Genomic DNA, 23,864 nt, shown 5'->3' with positions numbered 1-23,864 from the left:
AAGAATGCTATACGTAACAATCAATGAACAGAAGGCTGAAATTGAAACTTCTTTTTTTATTTTATATAGGCACTGGGTTATATACTGCTATGAAAATTCAGGCACAGGTATTTGTTTGATATCTGTTTTTAATTCTTTTGGCTATATACCTAGGGTTAGAATTATTGAGTCATAGGGTAATTCTATGTTTAAGTTTCTTAGCACTGCCAAGTTGTTTTATATTCTGGCTTCATCATTTTACAATCCCTCCAACACTTTCCAAGTTCTCCACCTCCTTGTCAACACTTGTTACTTTCCTTTTTGATTAAAGCCATTCTGAGACAGGAAGGGAAGGAGGGAGGAAAGGAGGGAGGGAGGGAGGGAGGGAGGGAGGAACTAGGGTACAGGCCAGAGTCGCAGGGGGTGAGAGAAGTTACCAGAGACAGAGTATAGAGCAGAATAGGCAGATCTACTGAAACACACTGCTAAGGAAAGTCAATGAGACATAAAGGTCTGCTGTGCCATGCCAACTACCTGGCCAGGGACTAGACTCAGGCCATAGTGATGATAGCACTGAAACTTAACCTCAAGGGTGCCAGAGAGGCCGAAGACTGAGATGTTTAATAAGAAAACACACTGCAGGACGCAAAAAAGAAGAGATTCTGGGGGGAAAAAAACATGGAAATAAAATAGACAATATGTAATAACAAATCAGTAATCTTGAAGATGCAGATACAAGCAGAGCCAAGACAGAAGATGATAGATACAAAAAAAAAAAAAAGCTGAACAAACACTTTGAGAAATATATAATACCATAATGGTAGGGCATATAAGAGTCACAGGAACCCAAAAAAAGAGAAAGACGGGAGCTGAAATGTTATTCATGGAAACAACTAAAGAAAACATCTCTAACTTGAAGAGGAATGAAAATGCACATACAGCAATAAATGCAAAGCTTCCTAGAAATCAAGACAAAGCTGACAAGAGGGAAGAAACTGATCGCTGTAAAGGAACACTGACTAGATAAACATCAGACTTCTCTGAATAAACACTATGGGCAAGAGGAGAATGGAGTAATACATTCAAAAAACAAAAAAGTCAGCCAAGAAGTTCTCCTTACATGAGGGAAAGATAATGTTTTTCTCAGACAAAATCTAGAATTTGCTTCCACTATAACTCCAAGAAATATTACAAGGATTTAGGATTCCTCCCAACTAATAAAGGAATGAACACAAAAACTGTACAAGGAATTAAAACACAAAATTAAGAACATAATGAAAATAACTTCCACATAATGTTAAATCTTATCAGACTCACTTGTTAATAAAAGACAAAGACTGGATTAGGAAACAGAATCTAACAAACTATTGTCACCAGGGAACACACCTAAACTTCAAAGATAAAGATCAAAAGCAAAAGGACAAAGGGCTGGAAAACAATTCTATAGCAAATGGCACCCAAATGAAGGCAGAGGCAGTCATACTTACATACATAAAATATATTTGCGTGCCCTCCCTGGTGGCGCAGTGGGTTAAAGCACAACAATGAGAAGCTAAAGCCACTTCAGCAGAGTTCGATCCCCACCCCTGAGGTGATCCACAAGGTACAGCAGACCTCTCCTGATAGGCCCGCTGCTCCCCTCAGCAATGTACTTTGTCAGTTGGCCTGTTCTGCTCCCCACTTTTGTGAAGCCTCTCACCGCCCCTGCACTTCTAGCCTGTACCCCAGTTCTGTATGCATAAATAAATATTATATATATATATAAAATCTTATTATGTATATTGTTGGGAGTGACTAAATGCAGAGATTTACTGAGGAACTGGATAAGGGCAATAATAAATCAGGCCTTGCATCCAAAGGTGATAAGGTGGTAATAAATCTGGCCTCGCATCTAATTAACAGGTCCTTGCCTTGGGATGGGATTAGATGAAGGTGATAACGAACTGGGCCTTACATCAAGGACACAGCGATGAGTCACCCCTTTGAAATCTGAGCTTAGGACCCATATAAGAGACCCTTCCCCCTTATTGAGTTGGCAGTAGCTGTGGACCCACTCTAGGGGCTCCATCTCAGCTGCTGTCCGGGAGCAATAAACTCTGCTTGCTCAGCCTTTCTGCCTCCTGCCTTCCTTTCTTGCAGCCGGTCACAGAAGTTGGGACAAAACATATATATAATCTTTTATATATATATATATATACTTATATATACATATATAGGTGTGTGTGTGTGTGTGTGTGTGTGTGTGTGTAAACAGACATGGATCACCACTATGTAAGGGGACAATACACCAAGACATTACACTCATCAACACATACCCACCAAATGAAGGCACACCAAAATATGTGGATAACTGCTATCATTTCAGTAAACAGGTATCACAGTAAACAAATCCATGGTAGGAGATTTCAACATTACTAATGAACAGAGCAATGAGACAGAGAACAAACAAGAAGACAATAGCCCTCAACAAAGACAGAGATAACATGGGCACATACTCCCAAAATTGAATACACATTTTTCTCAAGTGCAAATAGATCATACTCCAGAACTAATCACATTCTGGGTCATATGATAAATATCAACAATTGCATGAAGACTGAATCAAGGCATTCTTGGTGGCGCAGGGGTTAAAGTCTCAATCTGTGTCCAAGTCACTGCAGCATGAATTTAACCCTGTCAGGGAGGTGACCTACATAGAGCAGCAGACCTCTCCTGCCTTGTCCTCTACGTCCCCTCAGCAGTATTATTTCAGTAGATTGCCTATTCTGTTCCCCACTCTGTCTCTGGTGAACCCTCTCACTCCACCCCAACACCTCCATCCTCAGTTATTATATGCATAAATAAAAATAAATCTTCTTTAAAAAAAGACTGAAATCACACCAACTATTGAAAAGGGTCAGTCAAGACGGGAATCCTGATGGTAGGATGGAATGGCCATTCACCTGCCCAGTCTCTAGTCACCAAAATGCCTCAGAAAGCCAAAAACCAAAACCAAAGGCTAAAGAAATACAGTATGCACACAATAGGGGTCTACATGCTAGAGCTAAACAAAGGAAAATGCCCAGTAGGCCAAGTCACACTTTCTGTGGGTTCTCACCCCATGCACAATTGCAAGAAACCTCAGGCTCCAGGAACAACAATCAGGGGGTTTACAAAGAGAGGAAACAAAGCTTACTGTAGTCACTAGTGACTGGCTATTTCACACAGTGATGGAATCAGTGATGGTTGACACTGGTTACCAGGAGTGCTACAGGTCTTCCAGAGGCAGTGTCAGAGACACCAACTATTAACAAAACAGCTCTTTGTGAATTAGCTGGGATAAACAAACAGATCTTTGAGACATCAGATAAGGGCCATTGGCTCCTTTCAGGCATTATCAGTGACAGGACCTGGAGGCTCTCTCTAACACAGGTCTTTGGCTTCTCTTCCCTCACTGGAGGTTGCCTGCTGGATGTATCTTTTTTTTCTTTGGAGGCCAGGAACCAAGTCTTCCCTTTCTTTCTTCAGGGCTGGAACAATTTTCTTTCTTTCTTCAGAGGCTGGAGCCATCTGTCCCTTAGCACCCTCTGACCCTGGCTTAACCCTCTTTCAGGGTGTCTACCCACAAGTATGACTGAACTATTTTTCAATCCAGTGCTAACTGGACCACTTAGCAACAATCAGCTCATAGCTTGCGCCTGATTAGTGCATTCCATGGTTCAGGAAGTATACAGTTGCATAAAAGAGCTAAGAAACAACTGCCAAACTTACAAAAAGGCAGTTAAGTTATAGGGCTTTGAGGAGCAAGTAACAAAAAGGCAGTGACTGGGTTCTAAGAAGCAACTGCCACATCTGACCTGTGATAGAACAGCAGGATGAAAGAACAATGCTGGTACTTGCACCCATTACTGAGGTGACTGAGTTCTAGTAACAGTATCTTCTTCACTAACCAAACCTTATCTAGTGATAAAGGTATAAAACTAGAAATTAATTGCAAAAAGCAAGCTCCATTATATGGAGGCTGAATGACATACTCCTGAAAGACTACTAGATTAATGAGGAAATGAAAAAAATTAAAAAATACCATGAGACACAGGACAATAAGGAAGCAATCTTCTAGAATATATGGAACACTGCAAAAGCAGTACAGAGGGAAGAATGTAGAAATAAAGGCAAAAGTCAAGAAACAAGAAAGAACCCAAATAAGCACTAAGGTCAGTAGAAAAAAAATAAAAGCTAATAATAAATAGTTCAGAAATAAATGAAATGGAATAAAAAGCAGTTAAACAAAGCAATGAAAATGTTTTTCATTGAAAAAATGAATCTCTAAGATCACAAAAAAAAGTAGAAAAAATTCAATTAGGATGATATACAAGAAGAGAAATTACAAATGACACAACAGAAATCCAGAGGATAACTAAAGATTATTAAAATAACTTCAAGCATCTAGATAGATAAGATGGGCAGATTCTTAAAATTATATAATCACCCCAAGGTGAATAAAGAAATGGAAAACTTGAACAAATCAATTACAAACAAGGAAGATGAAACAGTAATCAAAATTCTTCCCCCCCTCCCAAAAAAATAAACTTAGGACCAGATGGTTTCATAAGCAGTCATACCAATAGTTCAAAGATGAACTACTAAACTGTTTATCCTACTGTAACAGGGTGGTCCCTAGGAAAAAGGGAAGTTCTAGGTTCCCTGCCCCACCCAGGGGGAGGGTGGAGCTGAGCAGAGAAAAAGGAGAGAAGAGAATGAAGCAGGATGGAGGAGGAGACCTAAGGAAGCCACATGGAGCAGCAAGCATGTGATGAAGAAACCGGGCTTGTTTCCTGACCCTGGATTGGTTAAGGCAGATGTGGGTGAGATACCTGTAGGGAGGTGTGACTATAGCAGTGTTTATATTGATTTTGATTTTGCTCTATTCCTCTCAGATTTGTCTGGCCATTTTTGACACTTGTCCATGGTCCCTGCCAGAGGTGCTTTAGTCTTGTGGTGGGCTTTCAGGCCTTGCTTTGGACCAACCCCTTTTGGGTTGACTTTTGCCCACGAGGGGATGGGTAACTTCAGGTGTTTGATTTAGAAGTTATATTCTTTGTGTTCCGTATTGTATATTCACTGTATTAAAGTCCCTTTTCATTAAAGTTTATATGTTTTGTCTTGTTGCGGCGGATGGCAGAACCCACTTAGAGCAGGCAGGTTTTTGGGGCTTTAGGGGTGCCCTTCCCCCGTCATCTTAACAGATTTGGGGTGCCCTATAACACTACTAAAACTGTTTCCAAAAATTGAGAAAGAAGGGATACTATCAAATGCACATTATGAAGCCAACATCACACAAATATCAAAACCCAAAAAAGGCAACACAGTAATTGCAAACTGTAGGCCAAACTGCACGCCCTCATGAATATGAATACTAAAATTCTCAGTAAAATCTTAGCAAACAAATACCAACAATACATCAAAATTATCTTAGCCAAAAAGCCAAGATGTGACATTTATTCTAGGGACACAAGAATTGTTTAATATTTGAAAATATGTCAAATCACACGACAAAAAGAAAAAATAAAGCTATTTGATCACACCAATAGATATTAAGAAAGTTATCTGATCTGATAAAGTTCACCATCAATTTATGACAAAAAACTTTGGATAAAACACAAACTCACAGCTAACTTCGTTCTCAATGATAAAAAACTGAAACACTTTCCATTAAGATTAAGAAAAAGATAATGATGTTCTCTCATCACTGTTTTTCAATCTAATACTGGCAGTCCTAGTGTTAAGAGAATGTCTTAAGAGAATGTCTAAAGGAACTCTGCAGAAACTTATGGATTCCACCCCCTACTCCAGCTTTCTGGACTCTACACACCACTCCAGTGATTGTAAACTACAACTCCCAGCAGTACCAGGGAGAGAACTGCAAGGACCCAAGGGTGGAGCTAGCAGGAATGAAGTCTGGGACATTTGGGGGATAAATAGGGCGTGATTGCATCTCTCACTCTCTTTCTGGCTCGGGAAACAGCTCTCCTGACTGCGTGACTCTGTGTGTTCAGTCAGCCTAGCTGTGGGGTATTCCAGTTAACTTTGTAGCCTGCTCTCTTTCCCTGGGTTGTTTCCCATTCCTTTCCCCTTTTGTAAATAAACCCATTATTGACCCTTCTGTGTGTACCTGCAGTATAACAGAATTGTGAGCGCGGTTGAGGCCCCACAGACAGGCGGCCCAGTTCACTGTGGGCTACCCTGTAACACTTAGCTCTAGCAGTCAGGGAAGAGAAAGAAAGGAATCTAAATTGGGAGAAAAGTAAAGCTATCATTATTCGTGATGATATAATGCATAGAGAGAAACCTCAAGACTCCACACAAAAACTGAAACAATAAACCAGGGCCCTCCCTGGTGGCATAATGGGTAGAAGCACAGCACTATGAAGCATCACAAGTTCGATCCCCAGCCAGGGGAGTGACCCACATAGCATGGCAGACCTCTCCTGACCCGCTATTTCAGTCCATCTGCATGTTCTGCTCCCCACTCCATCTCTGGTGAATACTCTCACCCACTGCACCTCTCATCTGTACTCCAGTTCTGTATGGATGTATAAATAAATTAAAGAAAAAAAAAAACTAGCTCAGTAAAGTAGAATACAAAATCAATACCAAAAGAATCAGTAGCCTTCCAACAGCATTCTAAAAAGGGAAAATTAAGAAAACCTCCCCATTTACAACCGTTCAAAAAAAAATTTAAGTATCTGTTAATAAAATTAACAAAACAGGTTAATGAAAAATTACTAAAGGGAAGTTATAAAACATTGTTAAAAGAAATAAAAGATGATAAATAAATGGAAAGACATTTCCTTTTCATATATCAGAGAAATAAACACTGTCAAAATGGCTATCCTACCCAAAGCAATGTACAGATTCAATGCAATGCCAAACAATCTCAATGGCATTCTTCAAAGAAAAAAAAATATATATAGCTGAAATTCACATAGAATTACAGTATTACCTTGTATAGCCAAGCTCTCCTACTAAAACAGGGAAGAATGGAGGAATTAAATCCCCAGGCTTAATACTACAAAACCATAATACTAAAAAACATTATGGTAGCGCAACAAAAACAGACAACAGAACAATGGAATCAAAAAACCCCAGAAATAAAGGCACAAATATATATAGTCAACTAATCTATGACAAAGGAGCAAAGAATGTACACTGTAACAGGAAAATCTTTTCAAGAAGTGGTGTTCAGAAAAATGGACTACGATCTCACACATACACAAGTCAATTCAAAATGAATAAAAAAAAAACCATAAAACCATAAAATAGAAGAAAATCTAGGCAAAAACTCCATGACATAAACATCAAAAACATCTTTGAGGATTAATCTCCAGAATAAGGAAAACAAAGGAGAAGATTAATAGCTAGAACTTCGTCATATCACAAATCTTAAGTATGGCAAAAGAGACAGCACCCAAAATGATGAGATGCCCTATTGAATGGGGAAAATATCTGCAAACCATAAAACTGATATGGTACTAATAGCAAAAATCTACAAAGAGCTCACACAACCAAAAATCAACCAATCTAATCAAAAACTGGGCAAAGCTAAATTGACTTCTCAAAAAAAGAAATGCAAATAGTCAACAGGCATATTTAAAACAGTCAACAGCATTTATTATATGAATGAAAACCGCAATGCAAAAGTACACACCTAAGGCCCTCCCTGGTGGCAAGCGCATTAAAGCACAGCACTAAGAAGCTAAAGCCACTTCAGCATGACTTCGATCCCCACCACGGAGATGATCTACATGGCACGGCAGACCTCTCCTGGCCCGCCCACTGCTCCCTTTAGCAGTGTTACTTTGTCAGCTGATCTGTTCTGCTCCCCACTCTGTCTCTGGTAAAGCCTCTCACTGCCCCTGCAACTCTGACTTATACCCCAGTTCTGTATCTAAAAAAAAAAAAAAAAATTATTCAATTATTCTTACAGAACTGGGGTACAGGCCAGAGGTGTGGTGGGTGAGAGGATTCACCAGAGACAGAGTAGGGAGCACAGCAGGCAGATATACTGAAATACACTGCTAAGGAGAGCAGCAGGCGGGCCATAAGTCTGCCACACCATGTGGGTCAGCTCCCTGGCGGGAGATCAAACTCATGCTGCAGTGGCTTCAGAAAGCTTCATAATACGGTGCTTTAAACCACTGCACCAACAGAGAGAGTCCATAAATGAATAAATCTTTAAAAAAAATAAAGTAATATAACTAGTACAGTCACTATGGGGAGATGACCTACCATATGACCTGGCAATTTCACTTAGGAAACTATTCAAGGGCCACAAAAACTCTAATCCAAAATGAATCCTGCATTCCTATGTACTTCAGGCACTATTTACAATAGCCCAGATACAGAAACAAGCTAAAGGTCCCAAAACAGGTAATGTTTTATATTGTGTGTATTTCACACACAATAAAACAGAACTCAGTGATCAAAAAGATAAACATGCCATTTTTGACAACGTGGATAGAGATGGAAGGGATGACGCTAAGTATAAATCTGAAAGAAAAAGAAAAGTATCAGATAGTTTCACTTATTTCTGGAATATAACTAAACAAAAGGGCAGGGAAAAGACAAAACTTGCAAGCTGAAGGGAGAGGGGTCAACATAGGAGAGGAAAGAGCACCTCACAGGTGCTATGATGGTAGAAGAATTACAGGGACTACACCTGAGGGGCAAAATCAAATTCTGTCAAAAAATTAAAAATATAAGGAAAAAAGTAACTTTAAAAATAAAGTGATAAACTGGTCATTCTCCATTCTTAAAAATTATAAACAGATATCGCTGCTTTATTTACAATGGAAAGACATGGAAACAACCCAAATGCCCAAAAGTTGATGACTGGATTAAAAAGATGTGGTACATACACACGATGGAATATTACTCAGCAATCAAAAAAAGATAAACACATGCCTTTTGCAGCAACATGGATGGAGCTGGAAGGGATCATGTTTAGTGAAGTAAGCCAGAAAGAAAAAGAAAAATACCAGTTGGTTTCACTCATAGCAGGAGCATAAAGGAACAGGGGTTGGGGGGGAAGTGCACTGGACTATGGTGATGGCACACGGGTGATTTGGTGATGGGAAACCTTTGGGGGTTACAACTGAGATGTAAAAAAGCACAAAAAAAATGTAAAAATAGACTATTATGTTAAAATTTAAAAAATTATAAACAAAGATACATGTGAAAAAGCTATGCTTTCTTCTCAGTCTTCAACTCACACCAGAACTCTGGGGACATGTAAGAGATGTGGGTAAGGAAATATTCCTACCAGAGACCTCCCTTACGAGCACTGACATAAGAATCTGAAGGAATCGGCTTGATGCTGATAATTATATAATAATTATATAATAATAACAGCAGTTCATGATGAACATCCCAGGATGATTTATGTCGTCTGTAGTCTTGTGATAGACTCTTCCTTCACTTGGCATTTTGGGAGGCAGCCTTTTCTGTCTACAGACGGTGCTGTCCCGAAAACCTAGTGCCACTCATTAATAAAATGCTTTTTGTCAAAACAAACAAAATTTTAAATAAAAATTACTATCACAGAGCTGAGTATGCATTTATTTCTCCCCTGAGATTCAAGGACAATAATGCAGTGCATCATGAAAAACTAGTTATAGTACAAACTGAAGTTACTGAGTTAATTAACTATACATCTTTGCCTTAAAGTAACCAAAATGTAAATTGCTTGAAATTACTTGTTTTTGCAAACACTTTTAATATTTCTATCATATAAAGGCACCTTTATTTTCTATTTGTCACCTTTTCTTTAAAGAGATGCAATCAAAATATGAGCAAACTTGAAACCTATAATCAGTAATAGCAACAGAAACCAGGTAAAGGTATTGATTAAAACTGCCCAAATTTATTGATGTTGCACTACAGTCTAAATAGGATGTTTTACAGAAAACCAGCATTTGAACAATCAAATATAGAAATGTTTTAAAATACAAAGGAAACCTCCCATTATTGAAATTACATTTTATAAAAGAAAAGGTCTTTTTTAATTCTAAACTGGTATCATTTACATCAAAAAACTTTCTAAGACACAGTACTTTGTTCACTTTCAGTGAAGAATACAGCTGGCATTTCTAATCTCTGGAAGTGTAGTCATCCTGTAACATTGTGACTCCCAATTTACAAATATAACTCACTGAAAATCCTTTATTTTTATGACAGTCACACAATGTAGGTGAAATTCAGTCTTTATCCTTTCATTAACAATAAGGGAAAAAGACAAAGCTATTTTTCAACCAGAATGTAAAATAAATCCAGAAACACAATTAATATAGTCTAAAGGTATCAATTCTTATCATTACAATGTGATCTGACATCTTGACAGGTATATGGAGGTGAAAGGGATATTCTTTTTCTGCTCTTCCTATTCATTGATGATTAACCAAGACCAGCACAAATACTCCAGTACCAACATTGGCAGAATTATTCCACTGGTTTATTTATCTCTCTCAAAACACTAAAATATTCTAGAAATAATAATAAAACACTGCTATAGTTAAGGGGAAAAAATTAAATGTTAAAATCATTTCACATAAAACAAATGACTACTGATTAAAGTTTATATTCTATTTATCACATTTGCACTGAAAAGTATTTTTCAACTAAATATGTACTTTATAGTAAAATCATTTCATCATTTTCTATCATATTTTGATATAAATCTCAAAAAAATTTGCTTAACATAACTCTATACACATATCTTCAACTTTTTCAGACTAAAACCTACTATAGTCTCCATAGCATTTAAAAAAAAACAAAACTTCAAATCTTTTTTGAAAATAGGCAGGGTATTAAGAAGAACAAATTAATTTGCCTTTTCCTATCAAACTACACTGTATATCCTTATTTTGATTAGATGAAAAATTATCTTACAAAAGAAGACTTAAGATAGCTAATACATTCCATTTGATTAATCATAGGATTGTTTTAAAATCTTCTTTAAAGCCAACAGATAATTTAAAATCTGAATTGTATGTGGATATAGGATAATTAATATTTACCAAAGATAAACTTTTAAAGATAGTTAGCTAATAAACTTTTGTAAGAATACATATATACAAAAAGTTCATGGCTTTATTTCCCTTCTCTATATGTTATTGAAGAAAAGTTTGTAAAATGGAAGCCAGGTTAGCTGTCTCCTGTCCAAACAGAAGGGAAAAATGAGCAGAGAAGTAAAATCAAAGACTCAGTTCTTTGGAAACTTGCATTTAAAATTAAATGGTATTTGTCCAAGATCCAACCATAAATCTAAATTGAACAAACATATGCTCTAGGACAGTCGTGAAATGCATAAGAATCTCTTGCAAATTTTTCTGTTTCTTGTTGCAAATTCAATGTTACAGGAAGAGTTTAAGTCTGTGGCTACTGATTTTTTTTTTTTTTTTTCAAAATTTAACACATCTAACCAACTAAACTGCAAGAACTTGCTATTGCCACCATTGAGAGTTTTTGCTTTTACATGCTGCCATCCCTTTTCTACTCATAAGTATCACAACAGCATAAGTCAAGCTATTATCTTACAAAGATAATAGCTACAGAACTAATTCTTACAAAGAACTAATTCTTTAAAACTTGAGAAATGACTATCAATACAGATTGTGGTCAAAATGTTTTACACCATAGTTTATAGCTACAGATTGTTGAAATCTGAGGATTTGGAGGGTTAAGAGATTAAATTCAAACACACTTTCTATCTTAGGAAGTCCACAATGTAAGCATGTAAACTAAGAACTCTTGAAAACTGAAGACCATCGAAACACTGCTCGTTTTTTAGAACCCAAAAGAATTTTCATTGTTCCTAAACCAATTGGACAACTACATTCACAAACTCAAAATAGCAATGGTGTTCACAGCTACACTATCTAATTGTTGCAGAAAGGGTCAAAGTGAGATCATCTGGATAGTACTACATGATCACCACCCACAAATTCCCACAGTGGTAGAGTCACCACAGAAATACAGTACAAAGGAAAGGAAAAAAAACAAAAACAAAGTTGCAGGGTAAAGCATTTAATGTCTTCCTGGTAAACCACCAAGAAAAAGGATTAAGAATTACTAGGTCTTCAAACAGCACTCAACAGAGGCCTACACCTAAATAAGATCCAACCATCTGTACAAACCCTTCCACTAAAAAAGCAGTAAACATGTATCAGGGGCTTATCCTTCTTCCACTAAACCAAATGTCTAAAATCCACTAAGAGGAGGGCCCATGTAGGACAAAGTTAGGCAACTGATTCTCATTTAATCCCTTTCCTACAGAACACTTGACAACAATACAAAGCTAAATACAAGCATCTTGTTAAGGTTACTTTCCTTTAGATTGTGCTTTCAATCTAAACCAGAGCTAGATGGTCCTCTGCTACCACAGAAGATGACCCATGAAAATGGAATCTCTTAACGAGTGATTTCATTAACTTGGGGACCCAGATTAAATATTTAATTAGAACATTCCAGAAAACTTCCATACTTTTATTAGTTCTTTCTTTACATTTCTTTATACTTACGTTGAAGGCTTGATCAACTAAGCTAGTAGAAGTCAACCCTTCAAGTCCAAGTCCATGCATGAGAGTTAATTTTATCCTTCCCTAACTAGAGATTACTCTTTCAATAATAAATGCTATTTGTCTAAAGGAAAGGACTGGATCACACTCAAATGTATAGCTACCACGTGAACCGGTTACTACACACAGAGGCCTGACTATGGCTGTGCATGCTATGTGTTACCCACCTAATAGGAAAGCAACTGCACTTCAATATGATTGGATTTGTATCAGCACAGGATGAACTTGACTCCCACTCAGAGGCCTTTAAAAATTGAGAAAATATACTTTAGAATTAACGGATTCCCTGGCAACTGTACTTAGAGAAAATGGGCTTTTATCCAGAGATTGTAAATGATTAGTAAATGTTACACATACTAATCTAAAAATCTTACATTCTCTTTGCTCAAAAATGATAGCCATTCTTTTTCTTTCAGGACACTTTGTTCTAAAATAATACTCTACTCTGTTTTTTAGAAAATGCAATCCAAAACTCTACTGTGAAAGCAACAGAGACTTTATTACCTATTTGCAATCTGCCATCTTTACAGCACAGTACCACAAATTTGAAAAACAATGCCAATTCTAGGAAGAAAAAGATGTCGAGAAAGTCTACCATAATTTCATTTCTAGGATTTTGGCAACTATACAAATGCATACTAAAGTCTTAGGACTTACTGCAGAATTATGCTTACTGACAAGCTATGAGAAATAAAGGTTTAGAAAAACCAGTTCCCTCTTGATACCTTCTAAGACTCTCCTGCTTATCACTAATCTAAAGATACAATGATGTGACTGACCCTTCCTCCAGACTTAAAAAAATCAAAATGATTGGGTAACTCCTGTTTCTCTCAGTCAGAAAAAGTGAGTCTGACCTGTAACTGCTAGTAATATGCTAAGAAAATATTGCCTCAGAGAACACACAACAGATAAGAATCAAAACAAAATATCCTAGGAGGCAGAAGGAAGTCTGATGCATATAAACATAAAAACCAGGAGATACTAATATGATAAGTAAAATAAACTCACAAAACATTTGATTTTTATGACTTTGTTCCTTATTCTTCAAATTAACTAATTTTTGAGACATCCACCCCAAATAAAAGTAAATGAGGGAAGAAGTAATGAAATGTTTTTAATGCATACACGTACATTTCTAAAGACCACTACAATATGCTGGTCCCCATGGAAAAGATGTTATTCACTCAGATTTGAGTTCTTTTTATTTTGTATTACTCACAAACTATTAAAGCTTTAAAAGAAGTACCAACCCTATTTTATAGCATAAGATTTATTTTGCTATACATCTACATATCTATACTTACAGATATTTACTAGAAAAATAAGGATATTCAAAGCTCAAAGCATCAAGCAGTGGCCATAATTCCTTGGGCAACACAGGAGACTTGTCTTTTAACACAAAAATCCAACTAATATTCAAACATCTTCAATCAAATGTTACCCAAGCTAAAAGAGTTCTATTAGGTTCTCAGACCTCTCCATATGTTCATGTTCAGGAGAGCATCTGTTTGAAATAACTAAAACCACTCATTTATATTTCTAACAAAAACTTGTAAAAGCATGTAAACTAAACCCATTGTGGATCATAATGGTTAAATACACAAACAATTCATTGACATTTTACAAATCATTAAAGTCATACATAAAAGCACCTGCAAAATTAAAAAAAAAAAAAGATTCACAGTGCACTAGAAACTTGTAATATATAAGGCTGGAACATAAAAACATTTTAAAAAGTAAATTTAAAGAAACAGTTCTCTCAAAGACAAAAAACACAAGCTAACACAAATACTGTTCTAGTTTCTTAAAATGCATGCAGCACACAGAAGGAAATTATTGCATATTCAGCACACCCTTGCTTCTTCAAAACATGCTAAAATTTCTCAAAAGAGAAATCCAGTTCTGTGCTAAGCCTGACCCTTCTCAAAGTCACATAAACTTTGAGAAAATAATACACAGCTTCAAAGGAATATGTACTTTTTATGTACTTCAGTAAATGTACATAAAACAGGTACATGCAACTTACATATTTTCTGCATAGTTAAGTTACATCATAAACTATATAACGTCTCTTAATTTTTTTTAATCTCAAATTGACAAGAGAGCCAAAGCCTCAAGTTACCAAAATCCCCTCTCAACAATACCCTTATTTTGTTCCAAGTGCATAAATGAAGCAGCAGTCAGTTAGACTGCTAAAAAGAGAAAACTTGTTGGTTCTTAAAAAAGCTCGAATTAGGATTTACTTCTGGTAACAAACTCTAATGCCCTTTGCTTTTTAGCACTAAAAGCTGAAAGATTCAACACTGGGCACCAAAAAGACTGGGTACTCAAAAAACACACACAGAAATCACCACAAACTAAATGCTTACAGGTGACAGTAAACTAGTGAAAACGATTTACCTGTCAGGCAAACTAAGTTTTCACTTTTAACAAAACTGGAATGCTGGGACTAATTATAAGGTAGACCCAAGCCAAGGTAGCCATAAAAACAGTAAGAGCTTCCAAACACAATAATATAACGCATTTTGTAAAGTTACAGAAAAGATTCACGATTTTGTCACATTGAAAGACGCAGGATTTGGGAATAACCTAATTCAAAAAGTTCTGCTGTTGTTGTGAATTCTCCTGCTTAGCACCAAGAGGGTGACACTTTTATTAATAAATAGAATTTCTCTTTTAAAAATCAAACCATTTAAAAGCCAATGAGAAGCAATACCAAGTGAATTCCTCACAATAGCACTTCTTTTGAAAAGTCTACTGGGTTAAATAAAACCCCTATTAAATAAGCTATGTGTACAGAATAAAGATTTCCCCAATAAAATTTACAAGCAGAGATATATATTTTGTGGATACCACATGTAAAGAAAAGATTTTTTAAAACTCACCTGACAGATGCACACACATGCATATGCTCACACATTCCCCCAATGTCCCACCTTACAAAGAAATACCTTCAATGAGGTCAGAAGCAGCCCAAACATTAAGGTCTCCTTATTAAAGCCCTGATGATTGTCCTCAGTTAGAGCTGAAATCTTTCTTAAAGATGGGCACTGCCATCCATATTTGGATGTTAAGAATCCTGAACGAGAAAAACACATTCCTCACTGTAAGTTATATATGATGCTTCCATGTTCTTCTGGTCCTCTGCAAGTGAAAAATTTAACTTGTAGTTGGTAAACTGCATACCCATTCCCTTCCTGCTCCACCAGGAGCTTCAGCATGTAAATAAAAGCTTGTCAGTCTCTGCTACTACTGCAAATTGGAACCTTGTGGGTATCAGTTTCCAGAGATCAACATTGAGATGCAATGTAGTTATCTTACAAGGTCAGTTTTACACACTGTAATACAGGATACATTTTCACAAGAACAAAATTATTGTACAATACAAACAGGTCAGCAGCAGCAGTAAGGTAAAAAGACATGACCATAGCTATTGCTGAGGGCCAGACTTCTTGCTCTTTGCTCCCCTCTTTTCAGCTGTGTATCAGGTTTTCTCACTTGTGAATCACAATTTCAAATAATACCATCCACCCCCCACCAGGTTCAGCCCCTCTGCAATCTGAAGATTTTGTCTTCCAATGCTGTGCTAAGAGTTCGTCTTAACAACAGGAACATTACTTAGCAGGTACAGGCCCTTAAGAAAATCTTTCAACAAAATCTTTCAAAAAAAAAAAAAAAAGCAGGGGATTAGAGAATTTACAAAGTTAGAAAAAGAGAAATATACAAAATGCCACTATAGCAGCTGATCTGCGATCTTTTGCTTCCATGACATTTCAGCAATGTGTTCATTCGAAAACTATGTATTTTAAGTTCCTTCTAAAAAGTTCAATGTAAGATAACTATTACAATCACTGTTATGGGTAAACACAGCATCCTCATTAATTTGGCTCTTGATGACAATAACACTACTTTTTTCTGATCAAAATACAAATGAAATCCACAATCACACAGAAAAAAGAAATGCCCTCCAAACAGCCAACTTAAATTCAAAAGCTAAACACTGAGAAGGTATGTCTGTATGAAAGATTACAATTACATTTACAGTGCAAACTCGTGTTTCTTGCTACTCTCTCTGCATTGCTTTAAAACACCTGAGAAAGGTGAGGCTCAAAGAGACACCCACTCAAATGCAACAAGTCTTTGATCACAGGCTTCCACAATAAAGCTGTTGCTATCAGAGGTCCAGTATTTTCATTATAGCATTATGGTCAAATTTGAAACTCAAAAAGGCTCTGGATGAAAACGGGAACTTGCAATGTCCATTACATGCCATAGACTGCCCCTCTGCATGTTCTAGCAACTGGTCTTCACCGGAGCAAGGTAAGTCATATACAGCATCTGTTCAAAAAAATAAGAAAAAGAAAAAAACCACTGTCCTTCACCCTGGTTATAAAATTCTTCATGGTTAATATATATATTTTAACTCTTAATGCTCTAAATCTTTGTAGAATGATCAAGATATTTTCCATTCACTTAACTAAATTTCTGAATTAAATGAATTTCTACACTATTATTGCTAATTTTCATACAAACATTTAAAATCTTAACCTCATTCTTTATTTTGACATCCTTAACATTTGCTTTCTTTCAAAATCACTATATCTTTGTCTAATCACATGTTTGTATTTTTTGTGCCCAAGTAATGGGAACCTTTTACATAAATCAAAGTGTAGGTATCAGGTATCATAAAAATTACAATGAGAAGATTTGCTAAGATTTCAATTCTAGAAAAATAAAGTTGAGTTTACCAAACCTTCAGGTATCAAATTGGTATAGCAAAGAAAAGAAAGGATAAAGAAAACCCCAAGTTCTCAAAATTATATCATACTCCAGCTTATACGGATTTTTTTTTTTTTTTTAAGTAGAGCAAGGACTGACCAGTAAAGTAGATTTGGAATGGACACCAAGAGACTAAGGCAAAAAAAAAGGTCTGAAATGGGGTTCCCCAGGACAAGAATCCTTTTATACTTCTTTCTCAAAATAAATTCATTTTTACACTCATATAATACCCAACTAAGGATGTACTAAGTTATAGTGTACCTCCTTTAATGATCCTAAACAGTGGCTTCTGTTCAATAAAGATTTTGTGAAATGATGGAATTCTGAACTTATGGTGACTTGATTTAGTATCAGCCTATCATTTCCCCAATATCCACAAAAATCCATTAAGGAAACTTTAGGGGGCGGAGGGGAAGGAGTGGGGGGCCTAGTAGTGCAAGGGTTGTTAAAGCATAGCATTATGAAGCTCTCTACAGCCATAACAGCACAAATTCAACCCTCAGTCAAGGAACTGACCCACCTGGCACAGTAGACCTCTTCTGTCCCGCCTGCTGCTTCCCTCAGTAGTGTATTTCAGTCGATCTGCTTGTTCTGTTCCCCACTGACTCTAATAAATCCTCTCAACACCCCCACACCTCAGGCCTAGACCCCAGTTCTTGTATGCATAAATGAAAAAATCATTTAAAAAATAATCCTATAACTCAGAAAGAAAATTTTAAAAATCAGGATAAAATCACCATCCTGTTTTCTCATTAGTACTTTCTATTTTCTTTTTTTTAGTCTAAAACATCTTTTAGTTCTTGATTACATGTACAATATACAAACAACCAGAGAATTTCTCAACCCAGAGATATTACTATTAACATTCCAGTGGCCCTCCCCGGTGGTGCTGTGGGTTAAAGCACTAATCTATTCTTTCATAGATAACCATAACTTTCCCCAAAAAGGGATCCCTTTTAAGATGGCTTTTATCTTTTTTTATTTATGAGTTTATTTACTTATACATACAAGAACTGGGGTACAGACCAAAGGTATGGGGGATTCACCAAAGTAGGGAGCAGAACAGGGCAGATGTACTGAAATACACTGCTAAAGGGAGCAGTGGGTGGGTCAAGAGAGGTTTGCCTCATCATATGGGTCACCTCCCTGGCCAGGGATCGAACTTGTGCTGCAGGGCTATGGATAGCTTATTAATGCTGCTCTTCAACCCACTGTGCCATCAGGGAGGGCCAAGATAGCTTTAATCTTGCTTAAGCCATGTAGTACTGTTAGAAAAGAATTATGAATGTGATGCTTTTTTTTATTTCTTAGACTTTTCCATATGACAGTGTGAATACATGCTTATCAACTGCAAGGGAACTCACATAGCTTGAAATATTACCTAAGGAAAATATAGTCTATTGCACTCCTAAATAACATGTATTAAATCATTACTAAAAAGGAACTTTCTACATTCCTGGTATTAGTATCCAATACACTAATACACTACTCTTCTTAACTACGGAGAACTTTCAAATCATTTTAATAAAAGTTATCCTTATTAAGCACTTTAAATAGTTGATCATTAGCCCCTAAGTCAGGAAACCATTACCCTTCTGAAGTTATCCCTCCCCCTACATCCACATGAGAATGAGGTCTCCTTGCTTTTACTATACTTTTCCACTAAGCCTTAAGTAATTATTTATTTACAATATTCATGCACAACCAGAAAGGCTTAATATTCACAAAATAGTATGTTAAAAGCACAAATTCATCTTGATCATTTAAGTAAATTCACTATAGCCAGTTTCATAAAGCTTCACTACACATACGAACTCTCTTTACAAAACATCTGCAATTTATTAATTATTACAGTTCATCATAAAGTAGTCCACAAAATTCAAATCTATGTAAAACCAAACCCCACAAGGCAGAGATTTTAAAAAGAAAATGACTTGCCTGTTTCAAAATTATCCTGAAGTTTTCGTGGGTGGAGTTTTTTTTCACATTTCTATTTAGAAAACAAACACACACACAACACACCATTTCTAGTTATTTCATGTTTCATAAATGTGGGTGTAGTATCAAATTTCTCAGAAAGAAAATTTTAAAAATCAGGATAAAATCACCATCCTGTTTTCTCATTAGTACTTTCTATTTTCTTTTTTTTTTTTTAGTCTAAAACATCTTTTAGTTCTTGATTACACATACAATATACAAACAACCAGAGAATTTCTCGACCTAGAGATATTACTATTAACATTCCAGTGGCCCTCACTGGTGGCGCTGTGGGTTAAAGCACAGCATTAAGAAGCTTAAGCCACTTCTGCATGAGTTCGATCCCTGCCTGCCCCGGAGGTGACCACATGGAGCAGTAGACCTCTCCTGACTGGCCCGCTGCTCCCCTCAGCAGTGTACTTCCTCAGTCAGCCTGTTCTGCTCCCCACTCTGTCTCTGGTGAATCCTCGCACAACCCCTGCACCTCTGGCCTGTATTCCAGTTCTGTACGAATAAATTTTAAAAATTAAAAAAAGAAAAGCAAATATTCAAGTCCATATTTTCCAGCTATTTTTCTGATATGTGAGTGTATTGTTATGTAACTGTTTAACATTTCAGTGAAATTATTTAAAACTATTCTATAAGCTTTCTTTATTGAGATATAATTGATATTATTACTAATAACATTACTAATGTAATGTGACATTACATTAGTTTCAGGTATGCAACGTAACTTCATATTTGTATACACTGAAATAATCACCTCAATAAGTCGAATTGATAGCCATTACCATACAGTTAAAACATGTTTCCTTATAATGAGAACCTCTAAGATTTATTCTTTTAGCAATTTTCAAGTTATATTTATTAACTATATTCATCACGAAGTCATCTCCAGGATGCATTTTTAATTAAAGTTTGTACCTTTTAACATCTTTCACACATTTTGTCTATACCCTCTTCCTGGCAACCACTAATTGGCTCTATCAATAAGCTGTTTTGTTTGCTTATTTTTTTTTTTTAAAGATTTATTTATTTGTACATACAGAACTGGGGTACAGGCCAGAGGCTCAGGGGCGGTGAGAGGCTTCACCAGAGACAGAGCGGGGAGCAGAACAGGCAGATGGACGAGGTACACTGCTGAGGGGAGCAGTGGGCGGGTCAGGAGAGGTCTGCCTCGCCATGTGGTCTCCTCCTGGGCAGGCGGGATTTGAACTCATGCGGAAGTGGCTTTAGCTTCTCAGTGCAGTGCTTTAACCCGCTGCGCCACCAGGGAGGGCCTGTTTGCTTATTTTTATTTAAACAGATTCCACACACAGAAAGACAAGAGCATTTGTCTTTCTTTTATTTCATTTAGTATAAAACTTCAAGATCTATCCATGCAATCACAAACTACAGGATTTTCTATTTTTCTGGCTGAATACTAGTCTTGTGTGTGTGTCATTTTCTTTATTCTTCCATTAATGTATAGTTAGCTTGCTTCCATGCCTTGGTTATTGCAAATAATGCAAGAAACGTGCAAAAGCAAGAATCTTTTTAAGTACCAGACGCAGAAATTCTTAATCATATGATACTCTGATTTGAAGAACTCTCCATATTTTTCACAAAAATTTCATTAATTTACAAGTCTCAACAACAATGCACAGCAGTTTCCCACTTTCTAAGATTCTATAACACTTATTAACTCCTGTTTTTTTTGGTGGTAATCATGTAACAGAGGTGGGCGTGACATCTCACATTGTGATTTTTATATACTCTACGTTTTGAATGCATTATGAATATATTCCATAATACAAATCTATAGCACTGTTTTCAATAACTACATAGTAATCTATTGCATGTATTTACAAGATCGAATTTAATATTATCTTTTTCAATATGTAGATAGTTTCCATTGTTAAAAAGATTACTGGTTTAACTATTCTCTTCAGGGAAACAAAATGAGAACTATTTCTTCTAAAACTCCAAACTTCTCTCCAAAAAGCTATACCAGTTACTAATTTTTAAGTGTCGCTAATACATTCAATAATACACATGTGGATATCATATTTACTTTTGCCAGTCTGACACAAAAAATTCATATCCTATTTTAATGTACATTCTTTCATTATACTACATGTTTACTTCTCTCAGTTTCTTCTACTTGAGAGTTACTTATGAAGCATCCCTATAAGCCCCAGAGATTTTTATTAGTAAGGGGTTAAATTTACATATTAAGAAATGATTTTTATCATTTTGTAATGGACAGATGATGAAATTAAAATTAAAAGCCATTTGACCATCTAGTAAGACTATCTTCTTTATTTTTAATCACTATTTCTACCAGAGTAGAAGTATAGTACTAGTGAAGGGCATGAGCATTAACTGATCTTTAACATGTATTTGCTAGTGGAATCAATGCACCCCCACATTAAATTAATAGCACCTAGGGAATTCAGGTAAATTGTTTTTGCTAAAAACTTGAAATTACCATTAACACCCACTGTTGAAGAAAAAACAATTGGCGGTGCTATCATAAGAAAATTCTACACATAGATATCAATACTTAATAGAAAAGGTAAGCAAAGGAGATCACTATAAATTAATTTCTGGAATACAAAGAAAATGGAAATAAATGCTTTGAAATGCTTACAATTGCTTGTCTCAAGGTTTATTCTAATGACTACAGTACTGGCTGTATTTAACTTTCTGAGTTCTAACACCTAACAGGAAAAAACCATATTGTGATGGTCTTACAAACTTTTAACTTCTAAAATAATAGACTCTAGGAAAATATACAATAGTGGCCAAGATATTGCTCTAGAAAACAGGACTAATGCCACACTGTCTTCATATTAAAATAAATACCCCCACAAAAAAAGCCAAGGTTAAATATGCAATTGAATCAATGTTACAAACCTGTAATTTACACTAGCCAAGGAGATTTTAGTGTGTGAATAGTGTACAGTTTTGCTCTATAAAAATCGTTTATTATGTCAAATAAAGAACAATGCAAATTGACATCAATGTGCTTATTAAAAATGTCCTTGCCTTGCTCTTAAAAAACAGAAACTACCAGAGACCTTCCTCCCTGGTGGCATAGGGTTTAAAGTTACAGCACTGTGAAGCTATCAACAGTCACTGTAACATGAGTGTGATCCCTGGACAGGGAGCTAACCCATATGGTACAGCAGAACTCTCCTGTCTTGACCGCTGCTCCCCTCAGCAGTGTATTTCTGTAGATTCCAACTCTTTCTCTGGTGAATCCTCCCCAAAATACCCACACACACACTTCTGGCCTACATCCCCATTGCATAAATAAATAAAAACAAACCTTCTTCTTTTTTTTTTTTTTTAAAGGAAACTACCTTCTTAGTATAGGGACTCTAAAACACTTACCATCAAGGGATTCTGCTGCTTGGCTTGCTGGCTGTAGATTCCGTTTGTTCGTTTCTTTTGATTAGGTGAATCTTGATACTGCTTTCTGCCATTTCCCCTCACACTTTGATTCTGTTTTTCCATTAAGGAAAAAAAAAAAGTAAATCTATAATGTTTATCAGGCTGAATCAGTTTTGTCTAAATCTCCCCTAAAACTCTTGGGAACTGGGCCCTCCCTGGTGGCGCAGAGGGTTAAAGCACAGCACTGAGAATCTGAAGCCACTTCCACATGAGTTCGATTCCCGCCTGCCGCCTGCCCCGGAGGAGACCACATGGCGAGCCAGACCTCTCCTGGCCCGCCCGCTGCTTCCCTCAGCGGTGTACTTCGTCGATCTGCCTGTTCTTCTCCCCACTCTGTCTCTGGTGAAGCCTCTCACCGCCCCTGAGCCTCTGGCCTGTACCCCAGTTCTACTTCGTCGATCTGCCTGTTCTTCTCCCCACTCTGTCTCTGGTGAAGCCTCTCACCGCCCCTGAGCCTCTGGCCTGTACCCCAGTTCTGTATGAATAAATAAATAAATCTTTAAAAAAAAAAAAAAAAACTCTTGGGAACTATCATGTATCAATCAGTACCTTATATGCAACAGTGCTTCACAAGTCAAGACTCCTTAAGAAATACATAAAAATGTTCATTAATTTACACTACATCAACCTATATAAAAATGTAAACAGTCATGAAGGGGGCCTCCCTGGACACAAAGGGTTAAGCTATAGCACTATGAAGTGACCTGAAGCCACTGAAGCATTGAGTTTGATCCCTGGCCAAGGAGCTAAACCACATGGCACGACAGACCTTCCCTGTTTCACTCACTGCTCCCCTCAGTAGTGTATTTCAGTCAAACTGTCTCTGGTGAATCCTCTCACTCTCCACATCACTATCCTGTACTGCAGTTCTTGTATGCATAAATAAATAAAAACAAACCTTCTTCTTTTTTTTTTTTTTTAAAGGAAACTACCTTCTTAGTATAGGGACTCTAAAACACTTACCATCAAGGGATTCTGCTGCTTGGCTTGCTGGCTGTAGATTCCGTTTGTTCGTTTCTTTTGATTAGGTGAATCTTGATACTGCTTTCTGCCATTTCCCCTCACACTTTGATTCTG

General features: G+C 36.6%; 1 protein-coding gene across 2 annotated transcripts in view; it reads right to left on the bottom strand.

Annotated features, from left to right (window-relative positions):
- Positions 1–9,879: 9,879 nt before the first annotated feature.
- The window catches only part of DCP2 (decapping mRNA 2), a 70,178-nt gene continuing 56,193 nt past the window's right edge, over positions 9,880–23,864 (bottom strand). The window contains exons 9-11 of one of the 2 annotated variants that reach the window (XM_004678374.2): positions 23,751–23,861; positions 19,311–19,362; positions 9,880–16,931 (exon numbers count right to left, since the gene is read on the bottom strand). In XM_004678374.2, the coding sequence (XP_004678431.1) occupies positions 16,768–16,931; positions 19,311–19,362; positions 23,751–23,861 (327 nt within the window). In that variant the 3' untranslated portion in view covers positions 9,880–16,767. The remainder of the gene's footprint in view (positions 16,932–19,310; positions 19,363–23,750; positions 23,862–23,864) is intronic. The other variant, XM_012721949.1, reaches the window with a different exon arrangement.

The sequence above is a fragment of the Condylura cristata genome, unplaced genomic scaffold (assembly GCF_000260355.1).
Source record: "Condylura cristata isolate star-nosed mole 26May11 unplaced genomic scaffold, ConCri1.0 scaffold00007, whole genome shotgun sequence".
Taxonomy (NCBI): Eukaryota; Metazoa; Chordata; class Mammalia; order Eulipotyphla; family Talpidae; genus Condylura; species Condylura cristata.
This window is presented reverse-complemented; position numbering and strand designations above follow the sequence as displayed.